Below are 18,718 nucleotides of genomic sequence, written 5' to 3' on the forward strand. Positions count from 1 at the left end.
GAAAAGAGGAAAGTCGGCGTATGTTATGCGGCGGTAATTCGTGGGGGGGAAAAACGTTTAGGTCCAGGTGGAAGGTGGTGTTCGACGATGATGGTGGGCTAGCTTGACGTGGGAGTTGGGGTTGGTGGGCAAGCTCAAGGCAGCTCCCAATGCACGCGTTCCCACAAGCAGCCCACAGCCTTGGAGCCCATGGGGTCCGAGCTCCTTCCGGATTGAGTGGGTGGGGCAACCATCTTCGATTTGGGACTACCGAACATCGACGACAACAACACACAGCATCGAGACATATTGACTGTATTTACTATCTCACAAAATTCCAATTCCAAATCGAAACTGATTTTTGTCGGTTGTTTTTCAGATATGTACAGGTAGAGCTTAGTCCTCATTAGGTATTCCAAATTCGGCACAATGGTCGTTTATTCGAACAATCCCGGCCGCCCTACTCTGTACAGCTAAAACAATCCCCAATGCCTTCCCATCGCACATACCTTCCCTCTCTCCAGTCCCTTATAACCCACCTTTGCGCAACTCTTCCCAACGCCCCCCCAAGTAGCAGCCCCCAAACCGTCGAATAGCGCAGTTGGGGGGGGGCGCGGGCATCCCCGAATGCCCTCCACTCCCGCCTTCGCACAGGTTCGATTCCTGTCGTTGGCGCTTGAAGTAAAACCACTCGGTTTTCGTAGCTGTCTCACCCCTCCCCCCCTCTCTAGGGGGATAAGGTGAGCAGTGAGCTTTTTTGATTTTTTTCCTTTTTTTCTCTCTCTTTGAATTTTCTTAGTCCTGGCTAGCTAATTCCTTCCGAGCTGCACTTTTGTTGGTTCCGATCTAGAAACATCAAACAAGAAGCCTGGGACCTCTTATGTCGCACCCCGGTGAGAGAATACAACACGATCGGCAAAGATTGAATTACCAGCAATGCCCATCAACAAGATGGCAAGTAATCGATATGACGTTCGCGATATATTTTCACCTGACCCCTTTTATCTTTTTGATAGCAGGCACTACCAATACAGGCACCGATAGCAACCGATCCCTGGACCATTATCCCCCCTTTCCCCCCTTCCGCCCAACCCATCAAAGAACAGGAAAAAATGAAGAAGAGCCAAGCCCCAAACCAGGGCAGCACGTGGGTATTGTAGTGTATGTGCCCTGGCTTCCAATGAACACCCAACACCGTCCAAAGTCTCTCCCATGGTGTATGTAGTATTGGCTCGAGACGAGCCAAAATCAAAATAACAAAATACGGTACCTTGAAAAGAAGGGTAAAACAAGCAACCGTGCTCGAAACACCCCGACCAATGCATGTTTCCTGTCGTGATGAAAGCGCGCAAAACCGAACCTTGAACGATGCTCGCAAAAAAAGACAAAGATCGAAACAAAACAGCGGCTCCGTCGATCCTGAGCCGAGGCAAATCCCGCTTGTGTCGAGACCCAGAACGCCTGATACTCTTTCGGTTTTTTTTTAGTCGTACAGTCCTTGAAAACTTCTCGAATCGCGCCGAAGTCGAGTGGTATTAAATGCAGCATCCTTCTGGGAAAAACAACACGAATGGTTAACACGACGCGGTCTCGCCACAAAAATCACCTCCTCCACCCTACGTTCCAGATGACGTGGACGATGTCCCGGGCCGTATTTACCGTATTGAGGATGCGACCGACCATGCCGTCATCCAGAGAGCTGGGTGCTATTCCCTCTGCGGGCATGAACATCCCAGATGCGGTCCTACGCATACCGGCAGGTTCGGCTGAGAGACTGGCCGTGGAGGTAGATCGGCGAAGTCCGGATCCCCCTTCACTGAACTGGGAGCCCGGGAATGTACCAGGGCGGATGCTGATCCTCTCCTCTTCATCTTCGTCATCATCGTCTTCATCCTCATCGCCCGCAAAGAAAATTTTGCTAGACTTCTTGGATGGGCGTAGGGTTTCTTGGGACGACGAAGGAGACAGTATTGGGCTCTTGCTGTGCTTCAAAGCCGTTTCCGCAGGATCGGGAGTGTCCTCTCGGAACTTCAACGTGGTAGAAGGGAGCATCGCGATGGTCTTGCTCTCACCGCCGTGGTTGTGGCTCTTTGTCTTTCTCAGGATCGGCCTGCGCTTCTTGGATCGGGTTCGCTTCATCATGATTACCCCATCATCCGAGTCGCTGTTATAGTGGTAGCGGTCCACCTCGTCGTCGTCGTCGTCGCCCTTGATGTCGACCGCAATACACTGTGAAACCTGTTCGTTGAAGTGAATGTGTTTCCGTCCGCTATTTGGGGACACAACACCGGATGAACTCGTCGAGGGGCAGAGGCTGGAATTGTTGTGGCTCAGCCTACGAGATGAGAACGGGAAGGTGATGTAGTCGGTAGCGGCCCGCTCAAGACCTGGGCGCCGCCCTATCCTTTTCAGGTTCCCTTTTTGCTGGGCTTGTACCGCCGCAGCTGCTTGCTTCACGAGCGAGGAAGTTGACAGAGACTGCTGGAGCATAATCTCCGACATGCTCCTCTTCTTCAAGATGGGCTTCTTGTTGTTGATAAATGAGTTAGACTTGGACAACCTAGCGCTTGTAGAATTGGTTGATGTGTGGTGCAAGCTGGAAGTGCCTGTTTGCAAGGGCCCGTAAAGCCATGTGACGTCGTTATCCTTGAGCCTACAAGAGACCACTTAGCAGGTGCACGGAAGGTGGGGGAGGGAGGGCCGGGGGCTTGAACAAACCAGTTTAGAGTCTCGGCTGAAACCGTGTCGAGTTTGTTCTTGGACTTCATCCATGTCCTCCACGACGCATTCTCCAACCGGGCCGAGTTGTTGTAATCGCCTCTTCTTGAGACGATAAGCTTCCACGACGACCAAATATCTTCCTCGCGCCAGTTATGTGACAAATAGTCCACATGCATGGACGGCAGTGCCCGTACTGCAATGTCGTCCTCCGCTCGCCCCATGTTGTCTGGACTCCCCGGTCTCGATGTTGCGGTCGAGTCGGACTCGAGCTGGTGTCCTAGTTGGGCGTCCATGTCGTCAAGCTCCTCAGACTCCCCTTGCGGACTGGGAAGTGGGTCATAGCTTTCCAGGCGACCAAAATACCCCGAGCCACCGCATTGCTGAAACACGGGGTCATCATCTAGAGTAGTTGATGTCTCGTCACAATCCGAAGCTAACGAGAAATTCGTGGCTGGTGTAGAAGAGTCTGACAAATACGCAGATTCTGCATTGGCGGCCCGTGGAGATGATGGTGCCGAAGAGATGCTTGACGCTGACGAGGGTTCGGAGTAGTATTCGTTGAGCCGGGAAGTTGACGAGGAAGTGCGGAAACCTGGCCGCTGGGTGTGAAATTTCGGTTGTGAGTGGGAACGGCGGAGGGACGACGAGAAATAACTGTCGTCCTCTGATGTGAGGACTACCGCCATCTTGACGAACTAATCCCTGGCCCAATGGACGGCTAATCCAAAGCACCTCTCAGTTCTTCTCCAGCGGCGTGAGTCCGGGCGATCCCCGCATCAACGGAGCTCAAACGGTAGCGAAGAATCTTGTCTCGGGTTTTCGTCGGAACTTGGCCGGAATGGTTGTTGGGGCACGTTGGTGGACGAAGACGACAAAGGCGACGGCCGATTTCCACAGCGGGCTGAAGGAAAATTAGGATCAGAGCCGGAATAAACCCAAGTACGAGGGTTGAGAAAGGCCCGGGAGAGGGGGGGGAGGGGAGGAGGGGACAAAAAGCGACAAAAAGGGAAAAGAAGGCGCGACGAAGGGCGGGTGGGATCTCCCGCCAGTGTATCGTTGAAAGGTGTGGTGGTCCGAGAAGCGGATTGCGTGCGCGAAGGCCGGTCGGTGTGCGGGTATGTGCCCCGGCCCTCCAAGTCTAGGCACCTCGCGCAGGCTTGGTTCGCAGCTTTGATCCCACGCCCTCGGGCTCCCGTTGGCTGCTTGGTGCCAAAACGTGGGATATGTGCCGCAGAGGGGCGTTGATGCTCCAACGGGGGCGTGGGTTTGGGGGTCCAGAATGGGGGTTTTGCGGAGGGCCAGTGCCAGTGGCTTATCACCTAGCCAGGTGACGGGTCCAAACTCGTGCAAGGCCGACCGACGTATGGCAAACGGCGGATTGGCATGATCTGCCACGCCGAACTTCGATGAAGTGCCACGAAGCGAGAAAACGACACAGATGTCTCCTTTCCCGCATCCCAACCGGCAGTCGACCGTGGCTTGGCGAGAGCCTTCAATTGGGTGGTGGTGATGAGAAAAGAAGGCGAGGCTGAGTGACAGCGCAAGCCGCGGGAAGAGTTGTAATGTGACCAAACTAGGGGAGCAAATGGGAGAGCAAAAGCGAGTGTGTGAAACATGTACAGCTAAAAGGCAACTTACAATACACTCGGTGTGGCCCCGATGATTGCCCGGTGCTTGAAACGCGTCGTCGACTTTTCGCTCCTCGGCGTGACTTTTCTTTTTAAGAGCGTGACTTTTCTTTTTAAAAAAAAAGAGAGGTGAAGGAGAGGAAGGTTCGATTTCAAAGGGGGGAAGCGAACGTTTTGGCTGAGTACGTGTTGCGGCCCTGTCCGGGAGTTTGAGACTGGTATGACGCGAGGGCCATCTTTTGCTTGAGTAATGGAAAAGCCAAAGAGAGGGCGCTCCAGCAGCAGGTGGTACTGAGGGCGATCCGAAGTTGGTCGACAACAACAACTGCAGTTAACCAGTTGTAAGTTGGTTGCTTTGCGCGGACGTGGAGGACGGACAGCCCGGGAGCAAGCGAAAACCCGGAAAAAAACAGCCACTGGCAGTTTCTGCAGTTGGGGTTCTGTGCGACGTCTCCCAGTGCCGAGAATTGAGAATTTGCAGGCGGGCTTCAAGGGGTGTTCGCAGCACGGTCACCGGGCTTGCAGGGGTCGAGGGGCGTGGGGAGGCAAGAACCCAGACGCTCGCGGCTGGAATGCACAATCCATGGATGGAGGTTCTGGGGCCCCACACTGAGCGTGTGACCCGTTCCAGCCATTTTGCTTTGTTACCGTTCCAGGCATGGCAGTTTGAAAAATGGAAAGCAGGCCTCCCATTCACGAGCTCCCGTCCCACTGGTGGTAAACGGAGAGACGTCGGTCTTCTACATCAAAGGAGAGTTAAAAACTACCTGGATACATATTCAAAGCCACCCCAGGAATTTCCATAACTCAGACGACAGAAACGGCGTAGGCAACTCGACTCTTGTCGTGCAAACAGCCGAAACACAACGCCTTGGCTACGCCCTTCTGGAACGAGTTTACCCCGGCTCCGGTCGCCTCGACATCGAAGCCCCAACAGTGCTCGGTGCGATTACGGTTGCCCCACCTTTTCTTTTGACTGGAGACAACATGTCCTCGAGTCTCCTTTGCTCAGGATAGGTTTTGGGTTGCTGCTAGGGCGAAACCACTCTTTGTCCCCTCACATGAAAATTCATCTCATTCAATGTCAATGCGTTTGCTCTGTTTGCCCGTTCACTCAGAGGTCTTCCGATTCTTCCCGTTATCTGGGGCGATCATGGCCGAGGGATTGAATCAGCTTTTTTTGAAGGTTAACAATGGAAGGTAGCACGTACCGAACAAAACACCAGTTTGATCGAAAAGTTCATTTCTGTTGAGATTGATACTCTGTCTTGCTCTTCTTCTCCATTAGCACAGTACCACACAGTTCACTTTTCACAGATGGAGGAGCGAGACCTCGGCGTGTTGTCGAAACAAACATCTATAGTTGACCGGCCGCTCCCACCAACTGCAGATGACCCGAGGCTGCTCTCGTTCTTAACCCCGTAACGGTTTTGTTGCATGTTGCTCATGCACAACACCGAGGAAGCGACCTGATCATCCCATTAACTGCCCAACATCCACCAAGTGCCTCCCCCGAGCGGGAACCCTTCTTCTCCTCCTGGCATTATCGCCTCTCCGAAAGGTACGTGCTGTGTATTCGCCCAATCCTGGTAGCAACAAAAGAAAAGCGGGTCGCTCGAGTTGATGTTCTGATGTTCCAGATCGATCTTCGGCCGCTGCGCCCGTCCACAGTCACATCAAGAGGGGCAGCCGATCTCCCGATTCCAATTCGACCCTCGGCCGCGCATTGTTTTTTCTGGTGGCGGTTTTACCCCTCATCCCAAGCTCTTGCCGCCCGTGTTCAATGAAAAAACTAGCAACCTACCCCTACCGAAGCCTTCTGGATAGCAACATGAGCCACGGCCATTTGATAATTGATCATTTAGCCCCTCACTCGAGCACAAAATGCATACATCTAGACCGTTAAACTCGGGGTGGAATGATGTAAGGTCTGCGGGGCACTATGTCAAGCATACTGCGCCAATGTCGCGCCCAGTTCCGCCTGCATCACGCCTTTGTCGCGAGACTGCAGGCCGGGGAACTCGCCTCCGAGCCCGCGATGCTACTGGTAGGCTAAGGCCGGGTATCCCAACCGAGCTCTTCTCGTCTCGGGACTCCTGCTAGCCGTCCTAGAGACAACCAACCTCTCGAGATGTTGTAGCTCTTACCAGATTTTCTCTTTGCAGCACGTTGATCACCTTCCCCGCCTCATTTGTGTGCCAGGCTATTCGACCTTCCCAGTTATTCTAACATTATCAGCACGGCAGCGGAGTGCCATAACATAGGGCCCCAAATAGAGTGGTGGATCATTCGGCGCATTGAACGGTTCTGGACTCGAACGCTGTCACAGTCCCTCGAATTGTCCACTCCAAACAAAGGAGAACAACAGCAACAATGCGGCCCGGATGCTGCCGGTCAATCTTAGCGATTTGATGAACTCGGTGTAAGTCATAGACTGTGCATTGACCGACCGTCCATTGACCCCTCTTCGGACCGAGGTCTGCCTCTACCGGTGTGCCGGTGAGTAGTGGAAGAAGGCCCCGAAAGCGGAAACACCCATACGCAAATCGGCACACCAACATGTTTCTTGCGAGCCTGCCATCTGCAATGTAACTCATTGTGTTACCCATACCCTCCACCTGCTGGAGCCGCCATAAAGGTCTCGGCTGTCTTTTGATTCATCCCTGATAGCCAGGGGGCCACACCAATCACGGTCGTCGTTGATAACGAAAGAGGTGCGCGCACAACAGACGAGGGATGGGCGGATGGCAGGATGGATATCTCAGGTAACGGCAGTCTGCGATCACTCGGTCACTACCGCCACCGCCGCTGCTGCCAGGGCTGCCGCTGATAGACCATCCTCAACGGCCCAACGGTCAGTGCTGCTACGTTTGGACATGGATCGGATCGCGGTCGCCCTGCCGTTCCCGCATCCGACGGCAACTCCCTCTAGTCTACCGCCGACTGATAGGCAGTGATAACGCAATTCTCCCCAGTAATCAAACCCTGAAATCCCGGTTGAAGTGGCCTAAATCTGCACATCTTCCTAAAAAGGCTGTTCGTAGTTGCTGTATTGTATCAGATAAGCCTTCTATGATCCATCTCCTGTACGTGTATCTTGGAGTGAAGGAAGATCATCACCCCTCTCGCCTCCCGCAACTATGACCACTCCCATAGGGCTATGCATAGCATCCAATACCCTGAAGCATGCATGACTAGATCGACCCCCTTGCCATCGCAGCTCCATAAATCCAACCGTTTGTGACACATACATATGCCCGTCTGCAAGCCATCGTGCACCTCGGTGGGCAGCATTCCCCCCTCTTTTTCGTTGCAGCTCTGTGACTGGCCGCTGGTATTTTCAACCTGCATCTGATGTTCGTCATGAGAGAGTCTCGACGTCCTTGATTTAAACTCACACGACGAGGCGCGAACGAAACGACTTCGCTTAAACATATGAAGGCCGGGTAGATGAGGGATAAGAAGGCAAAGAAGGTATACGAGACGCGGAACTGGCGATTCACATGCAATTTTGATCCTTAATGGCAGTTTTATTCGCTTTGCTGCCTTTCTCGCCCAATGAAGGGGGGGGTATAGATGAAGGGGCCAATTCGATGGACGACGACACCAAGAACCGGGATCGTGCGCTGTACCTTCTTTTATTCGCCCCTTCATTTTCCCTAGTCTAACCTCTCGGAGCGAAGGCTACTTCCCGCGGCAACCGGAAGCTTGCACAGTACATACTCTTTGCAGGCGCAACATCCCTGACATAATACACCTTCACTACACCCTCCTCCAGCTCCTCGATATTCTCAAAAGATGCAGGCGCAGGCCGCACGGGGTACCCCAGCTCTTTCGAGACACGTTCACAGACGTCGCGCGTTGGTGTCTCGTCGGTGGCTTTGAAGGAGAAGCAGTGCGCATGCACGATGGGAAGCCGAGGTAGTTGGGTTTCCGGAGTTTCCCCCTTAGCTTGGGCTGGGGCAAAGAGGTGTTCGCGGCCGGCATAGATGCCGCGGTAGTTGGATAGAAACTCGATGGCAGAGGCGGGTAGGTTCATAACGAAGTGAGAAATTGTTGGAGGGATGGGAATACGTCCTGGTTCTGGTTCTGGAGCGGGCTGTTGTGTCTGAGTTGGCTCTTTTGCGCCCGAGGAAGCGTCCGCGGGGGTGGGAGTAGGAGGGGTTCTCTTCTTCCTCTTTGGTGGCAGGACGGCACACTCGCCATTCTGGGAAGCTTCAAACACTGAGTCGGCCGCTTGGTGAATGAAGGCATGTCCATCTTCGCAGAAGGGGCGTACGAATGGCGATACCTATGAGGAGGGTGATAGTTAGCTATAAGTGCCTATGAGTAGGAAACTAAGGAAAGGAAACCGTAGAACAGAAACGGACTAACCTTGTTCTTAGTAATGGCAGCTTGGAGATACTTTGCACTTTCGGGATTCTTGTCGTTGGCCCATACAAAAACCCGCTTCTTACCCGCGGGCACGGCAAATGGTCCAATGCCAGCCATGACATCGCATACAACCTCGCCAGGACGAAACAAGTCAATAAGACGGGCATGTTCCGCCTCTAGCTTGCTGTTCCAGTAGACCTTGGAGTAGTCAAACTCAAAAATACAGTCACTCTCGCTGACACGCACGTTGAGGTCATCTGGTCCGGCCAAAACCTCGTACTGGAAGGTCCGGAACTCGGATTCGGAGCCGACATTATCGACCTTGTTGATTACTGTCTTGATCTGCGGGTTTTTGTCGAGAATGATCTCTGCCGCGAGGTATTTGTATGGGAGGTAATTGTCACGGAGGTTTAGGTGGGCTATCAAGTTTATCGTCAGGGGTAATCCTAAGTAAATAGATTGGGGCGACAACAGCGTTGCTTACCCACATGGCCGGCAATGTTAAAACCGGTGGGAATTTCATCGTGGAGTTCCTCGGGTAAAACTGAGGCCATGACGTCCCCTGTAGACACAGTCAGAATCGCTAGGTAGGTCCAAGAATGTAACGAGTTTAGGTCATACTGTAAGTCCAATAGTCATAGTCAAATTGCACCTCATAAGGAATGACCGTCAGCTCCTGATTCTCTACACCAGTTTTGAGTACCGGACCCCAGGTGCTGGGGTCTAAAATATGTAATCTTGGTTAGCACCCATAATGTTATTACAAGCACAAGTAACCATCCGAAAAGTATAATATTATGAGCATCTTGTCTCTCACCTGAAGGCTTCACTCCCGGCTCTAAAAGCAGACACTTGCGCCCCTGGCTAGCAAGCGAGACATCTGGATGAGGCCGGATAGGGGATACCCTCGCCACGCTCAAAATTTCTTTGCCATGCTCTAGGGACTTCCTGTACTTGGCGATGAACTTGTTGTGCTCTAGAGCAGCGGCCGCAACACCGATGGTTTTGGTGAAGAGGGCGCGGTTGAGGGCCGCGGTGCCGGTGCGCACAACGGGACACGGGATGACAACCATATCCCCTTCAACCTGGTAGTCTTTTGCCGGACTGCTCATGGTCTGTCTCGTGTTAAGACTCCAACGGTGGTTTTTTGAGAAGGCTGTGGTGGACTTATTACTCACCTTGTCAAAATTGGGCGAATGAATCTTCGCAGATGCGCCCAAAACGGATGGCAGAGGTGAACGGACCCGCTGAAAATAAAAGTCGGCCAATCAGATGAAGAATTTGTTCTCGAGCAGCTTCGCTCTTACCATTGAAACCACTTGGATGATAATTGCCTTCGGTGCTCCGAGTCTTAGGACACATCCAAGGTCAAGGTGGACTTTGGAACAATGGTAGGAATCTACTCAATTGGTTCAACTCCAAAGAAAATTAACCTAGACCCAATTCTATGCACTTTGTAAACCCCGCTTGCTTTATCTGACGCGCTAACCTGAAACCCTCGCACATTCTCCTACCCTCTACGGTCTACATTACACACGTCGCCTCTTTTCCTGCGCTCTGCAGCAGCTCATTACCTGCCCTTACGCATCTGCGCCTCCGCAAAGCTGCGCAGCCCCCGATAGAACACCTGGTACCCAACGCCCTGGCTGTCCCGAACGTGGAAGATCTCCGTTAGCCGGATCTGCCATGGGGGATACCCCGCCAGCTCGACGTGGGGGCTGAAGAGAATGAGCAGGTCGGGCTCGGACATGACACTCTCGCTCAGTTCGGCATCCACCAGTTCCTGGGTGATGTCGGCCGTGTTGAGCTTTTTGCGCTGCGACATCTCCGCCAATGTCTTGGTCAGGTCGACGATCGAGTCCCGCCCGTCCTCAACCGAAATGAGAATGATGTTGATGTGCTTTCTTGGTTCCTCGTCTTCGTCGCTGCTGCTGCTGCTGCTGTGGCCGCCGTTGCGGTTTGTTCCCTTGGGAAAGAAGGTTGTCTCAATAGCGGGCATGTGTGGCGCGCTGAGAGTCACAGATGGGTAATTTGATCCAAAGTAAGCGTGCATTTCTTGGGAAACAGCCTGGTGAGTCTCCTTGAGGTAACCCTTAAGAATACCTACGCAGTGCGTTAGTCAATCGTCAGTCATACCGCCAACTTCTCCTTGTGGCCAGAACGCACCCGTCTTTTCGTATATTGAAAGCTGCGGAATCCCCGCGCTCGCGGCCCATGCCGCCACATTGGTCACCTCATTGATCAACTTCTCCAGGGCCGCCCCGGTCCGTCGTTGGTCTTCAAGTGTAAGAATGACACTGAGATGTTTGGGTAGCCGGCGGAGACCCTTGACGTCGTGCTGTATAAGCTCGGGTGTTCGGTGGTGGTGGTAATACACTAGTTGTATCCGGTCCGCGACCGCATGGTAGGCTTGTCGGAAGCGGATATAGAGGGAAAAGAAAATGTGCATCAAGAAGAAGACGAAGATGTGGTATTGGCGCCGGAGGAAACGTCGGAAGCTCGGATTGGCTTTTGAACCGTCTCTTGCTGTCGGTGCGTCCGGCTCGTTCCGTGGTGCTGGGAGGAAAGGCTGCCGTCGAGTGGGTGAGCAAAGGAACATTTGCGCCGGTACCTCCGTCCTTGTGGTCACGTACCTTGAATAAATCTAACCTCTCCTCGGGTGTCAGCAACTTGTGGCCCATACGCTCATCGCGTCGGTATGCCTCGATTTGCCGCGCAGCCATGTTCAAGAGAGTGTCGGTGTGGTTGCTCTCCAAGCTGACGAAGTGTTCTGTACTCTTCTCGATGCGCGAGGCCGAATCGGGTGTTTGCGCGCTTCCCGCTCCCGGTTTGGTGGAAGGAATGGGGGAGGGACGAGAATGGGTGGTTGAATGCTGTTGAATATTCGTCTGGGAGCCCTCCGTCCCGTGTTGAAGTAGACCTGGCCTTGCCGCGTCACAAGGATGAGGCAGTGAGAATGTCAACTGGCGAACGAGAAGGAGGTGCTGGTCAAATTACCACAAAATACGTAAATACAGCCCCAAGCACCCCTGTCGCGGTCACCTAGCCGCTGATTGGAATGGTAATTACCGTATGCAACGCAGCTAATTCAGCTCGTGATTCTGGAAATGACGGCATGTGGCAGGAATCACATTTCAATTGCAGCGTGGTCCTGACGCCGGACCCACTCTAACCACGATGGGCCGGGCCACTTACGTCCCCGCGGATGCTTGACCCCTGTAATTGTAGCCCGTTCCCTTGCACAGCAAGCCCACCACCGAGATCGTGAACTTTGTACGAATACACCACGACACCCAAAATCTAGGCGGAATCCGGGATACATCAGCACTACCTATATCGAAAGCCCGGCCCACTCATTGAACTCAACTCTCTATGCGCCCCGGCGCTCCCAACAGCCAGAGGTGACGACAGCTGAGGCGATGGAACGCGGCGGGGGGTCCAACACCCGCTCCCTCTACCCCCAGGGCCCAAGCTTCACCCTCGAAGACTTCTCAAACAAAGATTTCATCGTCGGCGATTTTGTTGATTCACTCGCCGAGGCTGCTATCCCAGCAAGCCGCCGCTCCGGTCCGGCGAACCATGCCTTCGATCCAAAGCCGTTGATCAGGGGGTTTGAGAGTGAGGCTACCCCTCGTGGATCAACCGCCCCAGACCTACGCCGCTAACATGGAAGCTTGTTGTTCACAGACGCTTTGGGGAGGCTGAGTGCTTTATCAGAGGAGCTGCAAGAGAAGGAATCCGAGCTATTATCGCAGGTCCGCCGCGCCGAGATTCAACATGACCAAACGCTCGAAATACTAGGTCGCAAACTCGACCAGTCCATGGCACAGTTCGAGGCCCTTGACCTAACCCTCAACAACCCGAATGTTGCGGCGAATGGAAACAGTCGTGGAGATGGCGGGGGTAATATTGCGGTGCAGATCGGCGAGAAGCTGGAGGAGCTCGATCGGAAACGGAGGAAAGCGCAGGACGCTAACTTCCTGATCCAGTGCTGGATGGAGGTGAGCGAAACAGGCAAGCTGACATCGCTTGAGGAGATACAACGGCAAGGGGGTGCTGAGAACAAGGTGCGATGCGCCGTCATCGCACGCCAGTTAATGCGCATCAGCCAGCGCCTCGATCTAGCATCATGGGGGCAGTCGACCAACGGTATTAGGGGGAACGGGGTCACAAACGGTGTTGTGGGAACGAACCGGCGCTACAATACGAGAGAAGCGCTCGAGAAATTCTCGGAGCTTTTGGAACAGGACCTGCTGAAACAGTTCAACAACAGCTACCGCCGGCAAAACTTTGACGATATGATGGAATGCGCAAGGGTACTTCATGACTTCAACGGCGGAGCCAGTGTTATCGCTGCGTTCGTCAACCAGCACCAGTTCTTTATCGACAGGGACCAACTTATCACGGACGAAGTCACGATGGACGGGGATATGTGGGAACAGCTTGCCGACCCAGACTCCGATCCACCGGGCGTCGAGCCGAGTTTGCAATCCCTAGTTGACGAGGTCAAGATTGTGATGCAGGAGGAGTCCTTCATCATCAAGAGGGCGTTCCCGTTCTACGAGACGGTTTTGACCAAGTTCATCCAACGTGTCTTCCAACAATCCATTCAGCAAAGGCTGGAAATGGTGCTCGACAAGGCGACCACGATCTCGACGCTAGCCTTTTTACGATCGTTGCATTCATCGCGTGCCTACATCGGCGCTTTGGTCGAGGACCTCAAGACCCACGGCTTAACCGAACACCCTGAGCCGTGCTCCGCGCAAATATCCCAGACGCTAGATCAGCAACTCGAGGAGCTCTTTGTGCCTTACCTGGTAGGCAACTCGTACATTGACCGCGAGAGGCGAAGCCTAGAAGAGTTGTACAACTCGCTGCTCTTCAAATTCACCATCTACCACTCGAGGCGGAAGAAGGCCCCGTCCGGATTTATGGCCGCCATCGCTCAGCAGGGCACCCAGCTCATTGCGTCGGCCAAAGACGCGTACATGGAACGCCTGGACTCGTCGGATCTTACGCCCACCCAAAAGCGGATCATGCTCCGGGTCGCTGGTATCCAAGACAGCGGCACAAACAAGAACGACATTGAAGTGTCAGACCAAGATGGCATCCTCAGCGTCGCCTACGCGAAGCGCATGATCGGCTGGCTGGCTGAGAGCGTCCGCCGCACGCTGGAGATGGGGTCCGCAAGCGATACCCCCAAGGACGTCAACATCCTCCTCAACCTCCTGCTCACCACCATGGGCCAAGTCTACGTCGAGACAGCCCTCGACGCGGCCCTCGAAAAGGCCACCTCCCAAGAAAACACCAAAACCGAGCCCGACCTTACCTACCTCCCCAACCTCCGCCCGGCCGTCACCATCACCAACCTCATGTCCCGCTTCATCACCACCGTCCTCATCCGCCTCGCCGAGTCCAACACCACCGTCCGCCGCAGTATGGAAGCCCAATCCAAACTAGCCATCGAAGCCACCGAGCGCAAAGCCAACGCCGTCATGAAATCCACCCTCGACGTCTCCATCCACTGGACGACCAAACTCCTCGCCCAGCAAAAGAAACCCGACTTCCGCCCCAAAGACAGCGACCTCGAAGGCCTCGTCGATGCCCTACAAACCCCGACCTGCCAAGCCATCACAACCTTCCTCGCCGCGCGGGTGGCCGCGTCCGCCCGCCAAGCCGTCGACGGCCATAACCTCGAGGCCTTCTCATCCGAGCTGGCCTTAGCCGTCCACCGCCTGCTGTTTGAACACTTCAAGAAGTTCCAGGTCAACGCCACCGGCGGCCTGATGGTCACCAAGGACATCGCCAAGTATGTCTCGACCGTGCGTGAGTGGCCGCTGGCCAAGGAGGTCGAGGCCACGCTGGAGATCTTGACCGAGGTTGGGTATCTGTTTATTATTGGGCCCGAGGCGCTGCGTGAGCGGTCACGGAATTTGGCGGCTGGGTCGACGGGGTCGGGAGCTGGCGGCGGTGGTAGTGGTGGTGGGGGAGGAGCTGGTGGATCGGATGCGGGTGGGAAGAGGCTGAGGAAGGCGGATTTTAAGGCGTTTGTGCAGAAACGGGAGGATGCGTCGAGTGTGGGCGTTCAAGGGGTTTTGGCCGGGCTGTGATTTCTGTTTCTGTTCGCTCTGCCCAATAAGTGGAGTGAGAGAATGAGAGCGATGACGAGGCTTCACGAGTTGGCATGGAAAGCGTGCGAGTTTTTGTATGTATGTACATAGTGATGAGATTTTGGGGGCTGTGGTTGTTGGTTATGCGGGCGGGGAAGCAAAATGTTGAAAGATACCAGAGAACACTACTAGCCGAGGTGTCTTTACACTGCAAGCGTAGGTTACCAGAGCATGGCCAATTTTACGAAGTGATATACTCCCCTCTTTTGCCTTCCCTTGCGTACGTACATGTATGTTTCATGAAACTGTGCGTCCCATGCCCATTGCACGTGTGTATTCCCCATGATCTAATCTTACAAACATCCGTTGACATCAAGCAAGTCTATGTGTGTAGTCGTACAGGGAACACCATAGTCCCACTGTTTTCATCCCTTTTTTTGAAAACCCAATCGTACATCGTCCCAGCCCAAACCAAACATACATCGTACAGTACAAGACCATGCATTATCCATCCAATTCTTCACAGGACCGCCCTTAAAGCCTCTTCAGCAACTTCACAGAAACCTTCTGTGTATGCACATTCACATCCAACAGCTCCACCTCAAACTCATCATTCGGCTTCACCTCAGCCAGCCTTGTCACGGGCTTCAACCCTTCCAGGTCAACCTCCGCCGCCTGGCCGAACCAATCAAGCCGGCCTATGAGGCCACGCCCAGGCGCGGTGTCCGCAACCGTAAACCGGAACGTCTCCGGCAACTTAGGCGAGCCCTCGCCGAAGCGCCAGGCGCGCACCAGGGCTTGTAAGATCCACTGGGTGTTGCCCTCGACGTTGTCGACCAGCTTGCGGTGGCGTTCGCGGATGCGCACCTGCGGGAGGATGTCATTGTCAAGGTCGGTTTTGGTGAAGGGGAGGAACCCTTGGGTAGGGGGCGGTTTCCCCGGTACGGCCATGGGGCCGTCAGCGGAAAGTTTTCGGCCGGCAAGGGAGGTCCCGAGACGGTGCTCTTCCAGGAGTGCGGCCTCGATCTGCCAGTGAGCGACCAGATCTGGGTAGCGGCGGAGCGGCGAGGTCACCTTGGCGTACATGTCTAGGCCCATCCCGAGGTAGGGGCCAGGCAGGGTGGAGACTTCATAGCTGCCTCCGAGAACGCGCAGGACGTTGTACTCTTCCTGTGTGGGACGCTCGCCGGCCAGCAGCTTGGGGTGGAGCACGTCCCGGTTGAAGGCTTGCAGGGCTGCGAGGTGCTCGCTGGCGATCTTTTGCACGCGATACGGGATGGGGATGCGCCGGTCGAAGCACCAGCGGGCAGCGACCTCACCAGCGAGTTGCATGATGGAGCTGACGAGAGAGCTGCCCTGGTTGTCGTACTCGACGCGAATGTAGGGGTCGCCGTGGTAGAAAGCCGAGCCATTTTCGGCCGCTACGGGGGACAACCCATCTAGCGAGACCCGGGCCCTGGGGCGTGAGGGGAACACGGGAGTGGCGCCTTTCTCAAGGCGAACGTTCCGGATCGCCGTAGCGAGCTTGAACAGAGTCTTGAGGTCGCGCTTATGGGCCTTCGAGAGGGTCTCGGGCGTATCCATTTTCCTAACTGGGGGGGCATGTTCTGCAGGTCGCTTCCCGACTTCCAGGACATCGGGCGGGGGCACAACCTCGGGAGTGTCGCCGACAACGGAGGATACGTCCTCTGGGGTCATGTAGACCACATCCTTTAAGATCCCAGGGGTCACCTTACTGCCGAGCAACTGGCCCTTCTCGTTGACACGGGCGCTGAAGGTGAGGCTAGGTGAATCCGGGCGCAGCGAAAAGATGTCTCGCACATCGTCGCGGTCCAGCATGCGGTCGTAGAAACCGGCCAGGTAGCTGGTCCCCATCTTGCTGGCCCCTTCCTTGGCCAAAGGGCTGGTGTGTCGGATGCGGGAGGCTGGGTCGGCGACGTGGATGTGGATCCAGTACTCCCCATCACCGGCGGCCTCTAGGGATATACCGTCGTCAACGTCGAGCGTATCGGCCGAGTCTATGCAGTACACAGTGGACTGGGCGAATTCCTGCCGGAGGCGGGCTAACCGATCCCCGGCCAGCCCAACCTTGGTGGCATCCAACGAGGGGGGGTTGGGAAGAGCCGTGTGCCGGGTCGTCCGCTGGGACGGAAGACGCAGAGTGTGGCGAGCGCTCACGTCCCACGGCGCGATCCAACCGATCTCCTGCAAAAAGGTCCATCCTGTACTGCTGTCTAGTATAGCACCAGGGTAGCGGTCGAGCCCCCGCAGAATGGCAGCACCAACCCAATGGTAGCGAGAGGAGGGCCGGAAACTGCCCTGAGCGGCCCAGGTTTCCAGGAACTGGATGACGGCAAGACCGGTCTCGGACCAAGCAACCGGCTGAGGGGGGGCGACGGGACCGGACCCGGGGTTTTTGAATGGGCCGACCATTCCGTGGGGTGACCAATCGCGCGTTTTTCGGGTCTGGTCAATCAGGGAACGAGCCTGGCTTTGGAATTCCAGGAATGAGTCCGTCGCCGTTATGAACTTCTTGCCCGCTCTGCCGCGGGCAGCGTCCAGTTCAGAGACGCCACGTACCAAATCCTCAACCCGGGCGACGTTCTCGAGCACGCTGGCTGGCTGTAGGACGAACATGTACGACTCACGCTCGCGGGCCCCTCGGGTGAGAGGAAGAAAATTGAGGTCGTCAGCCATGATGGTGCAATAAACAGCGTACAGAGCCTCTGGGGGGAAGTAGCTTTTGCCCCGCTTCAGTTGGACTGGGAGCAGGACGTCGGCAATCTCACGCAGGCTAAGTACTTTCTCCTCTTTTCCGAATGACAAATGAGCCTTGCTCAGCCTCTCTACGTAGGCTTGGTGGAGGAGGCGAGATTCGGTCAGGAAGGCGTGCATCTTGCGGATTAAGGAGGCGCCGATTTCGCGGGACGGGCCGGCATTGCGCTCCTGGAGGTCCTTGAGCACCGACTCGGAGCTCGACAGCGAGGGGATCGCCTGGACGAGGTCATCGAGCTCCCCGGGGTCCTCGAAGTAGTTCTTGACCACGAAGCCCGTACGCAGGGAACGGGTCGTAAACCACTGGCCCTTGCTCGTGTAGAAGTGTAGGTGGCCGTTGAAATTGCCGAGACAGACGGCGATGAAGAGGCTTGTGGACGAGTTCGCGCTGAACTCGACCAGGTCTCCGGCCTGCAGGGCGGCGCCGGCGTGGCTGGAATCGATCACGTCGACGCCGTCGAAATGCGGCTGCGAGCTGTCGTCATCCTGGACGGTCGGCTTGTCGAGGAGCATGTTCAGGTCCCACAGGTTCTTGGTCAACGAGTTGCTGACGCTGTTCCCGACGGGGGCGTCGGGGGGTACGGTGAGAGTCTTGTCCGGGTTGCGCGCTTCCCATGCCCGAAGCTGCGCGCGGATGTCGCCAGGCCGAGCGAACGGGTCGCTATCGAGCTCCTCGTCAAGTGCCCGGTCGAATAGGCTGGCGGTTTCCCCCTCGCCGGTTTCTCCCTGGCCAGTGTTCGCTGCCGCCGGGGGCTCGGTGGATAGATATCGGAGGAGCGGCCGTCGGTCGTGCCTGGTGAGGCTCGGGAACAGTGCCGACGAGGGCCGCGATGCCGCTGCCGCTAGGGCCGAGAACGACGATAATGGTGTTGCTGCGACGACCGGCCCAGATGCCCTCCTCGGCGGCACCACACGCCCCGCGGGCCGGAGCGAAAGACACCTCCAGCAGACATAGTTCTGGTTGCCGCGCCGCATCATCTCGATACTCAGCGGCACAAACACAACGTGGTGTGTTTGTGTTGCGGTACGCTGCGGTGCGGTTCGAACCAAAAAGTGTCCCACCTCAAAAATACAGACCCCAAAAAAATTAATTCGAGGTGGGGTGCTGTTGCAGACCTCTGCTCGCCTTTC

At 55.4% G+C, this 18,718-nt stretch overlaps 4 protein-coding genes across 4 annotated transcripts; 1 reads left to right on the forward strand and 3 right to left on the reverse strand.

Moving 5' to 3' along the window:
• Window positions 1-1,581: 1,581 nt before the first annotated feature.
• On the reverse strand, window positions 1,582-3,386 carry C8A04DRAFT_37614 (uncharacterized protein; the record flags this gene model as incomplete). Its single annotated transcript, XM_062783945.1, has 2 exons — window positions 1,582-2,632; window positions 2,698-3,386. The coding sequence occupies 2 exons, from the start codon at window positions 3,384-3,386 to the stop codon at window positions 1,582-1,584; spliced, it is 1,740 nt and encodes a 579-aa protein (XP_062636624.1).
• Window positions 3,387-7,992: 4,606 nt separating this feature from the next.
• C8A04DRAFT_37615 (putative undecaprenyl pyrophosphate protein) lies at window positions 7,993-11,425 on the reverse strand (the record flags this gene model as incomplete). The annotated part of the gene is made up of 8 exons (XM_062783946.1): window positions 7,993-8,619; window positions 8,703-9,121; window positions 9,187-9,264; window positions 9,324-9,425; window positions 9,520-9,858; window positions 10,287-10,805; window positions 10,869-11,271; window positions 11,336-11,425. The coding sequence occupies 8 exons, from the start codon at window positions 11,423-11,425 to the stop codon at window positions 7,993-7,995; spliced, it is 2,577 nt and encodes an 858-aa protein (XP_062636625.1).
• A 696-nt stretch (window positions 11,426-12,121) lies between these two features.
• On the forward strand, window positions 12,122-14,812 carry C8A04DRAFT_29072 (exocyst complex component Sec10-like protein; the record flags this gene model as incomplete). Its single annotated transcript, XM_062780873.1, has 2 exons — window positions 12,122-12,320; window positions 12,390-14,812. 2 exons carry the CDS (start codon window positions 12,122-12,124, stop codon window positions 14,810-14,812), a joined length of 2,622 nt encoding a protein of 873 aa, XP_062636626.1.
• Window positions 14,813-15,346: 534 nt separating this feature from the next.
• On the reverse strand, window positions 15,347-18,565 carry C8A04DRAFT_37618 (uncharacterized protein; the record flags this gene model as incomplete). The annotated part of the gene is made up of 1 exon (XM_062783947.1): window positions 15,347-18,565. The coding sequence occupies one exon, from the start codon at window positions 18,563-18,565 to the stop codon at window positions 15,347-15,349; it is 3,219 nt and encodes a 1,072-aa protein (XP_062636627.1).
• Between the last annotated feature and the right edge of the window lie 153 nt (window positions 18,566-18,718).

This window comes from Dichotomopilus funicola (genome assembly GCF_033296635.1).
Source record: "Dichotomopilus funicola strain CBS 141.50 unplaced genomic scaffold C8A04scaffold_35, whole genome shotgun sequence".
NCBI classification, from domain to species: domain Eukaryota; kingdom Fungi; phylum Ascomycota; class Sordariomycetes; order Sordariales; family Chaetomiaceae; genus Dichotomopilus; species Dichotomopilus funicola.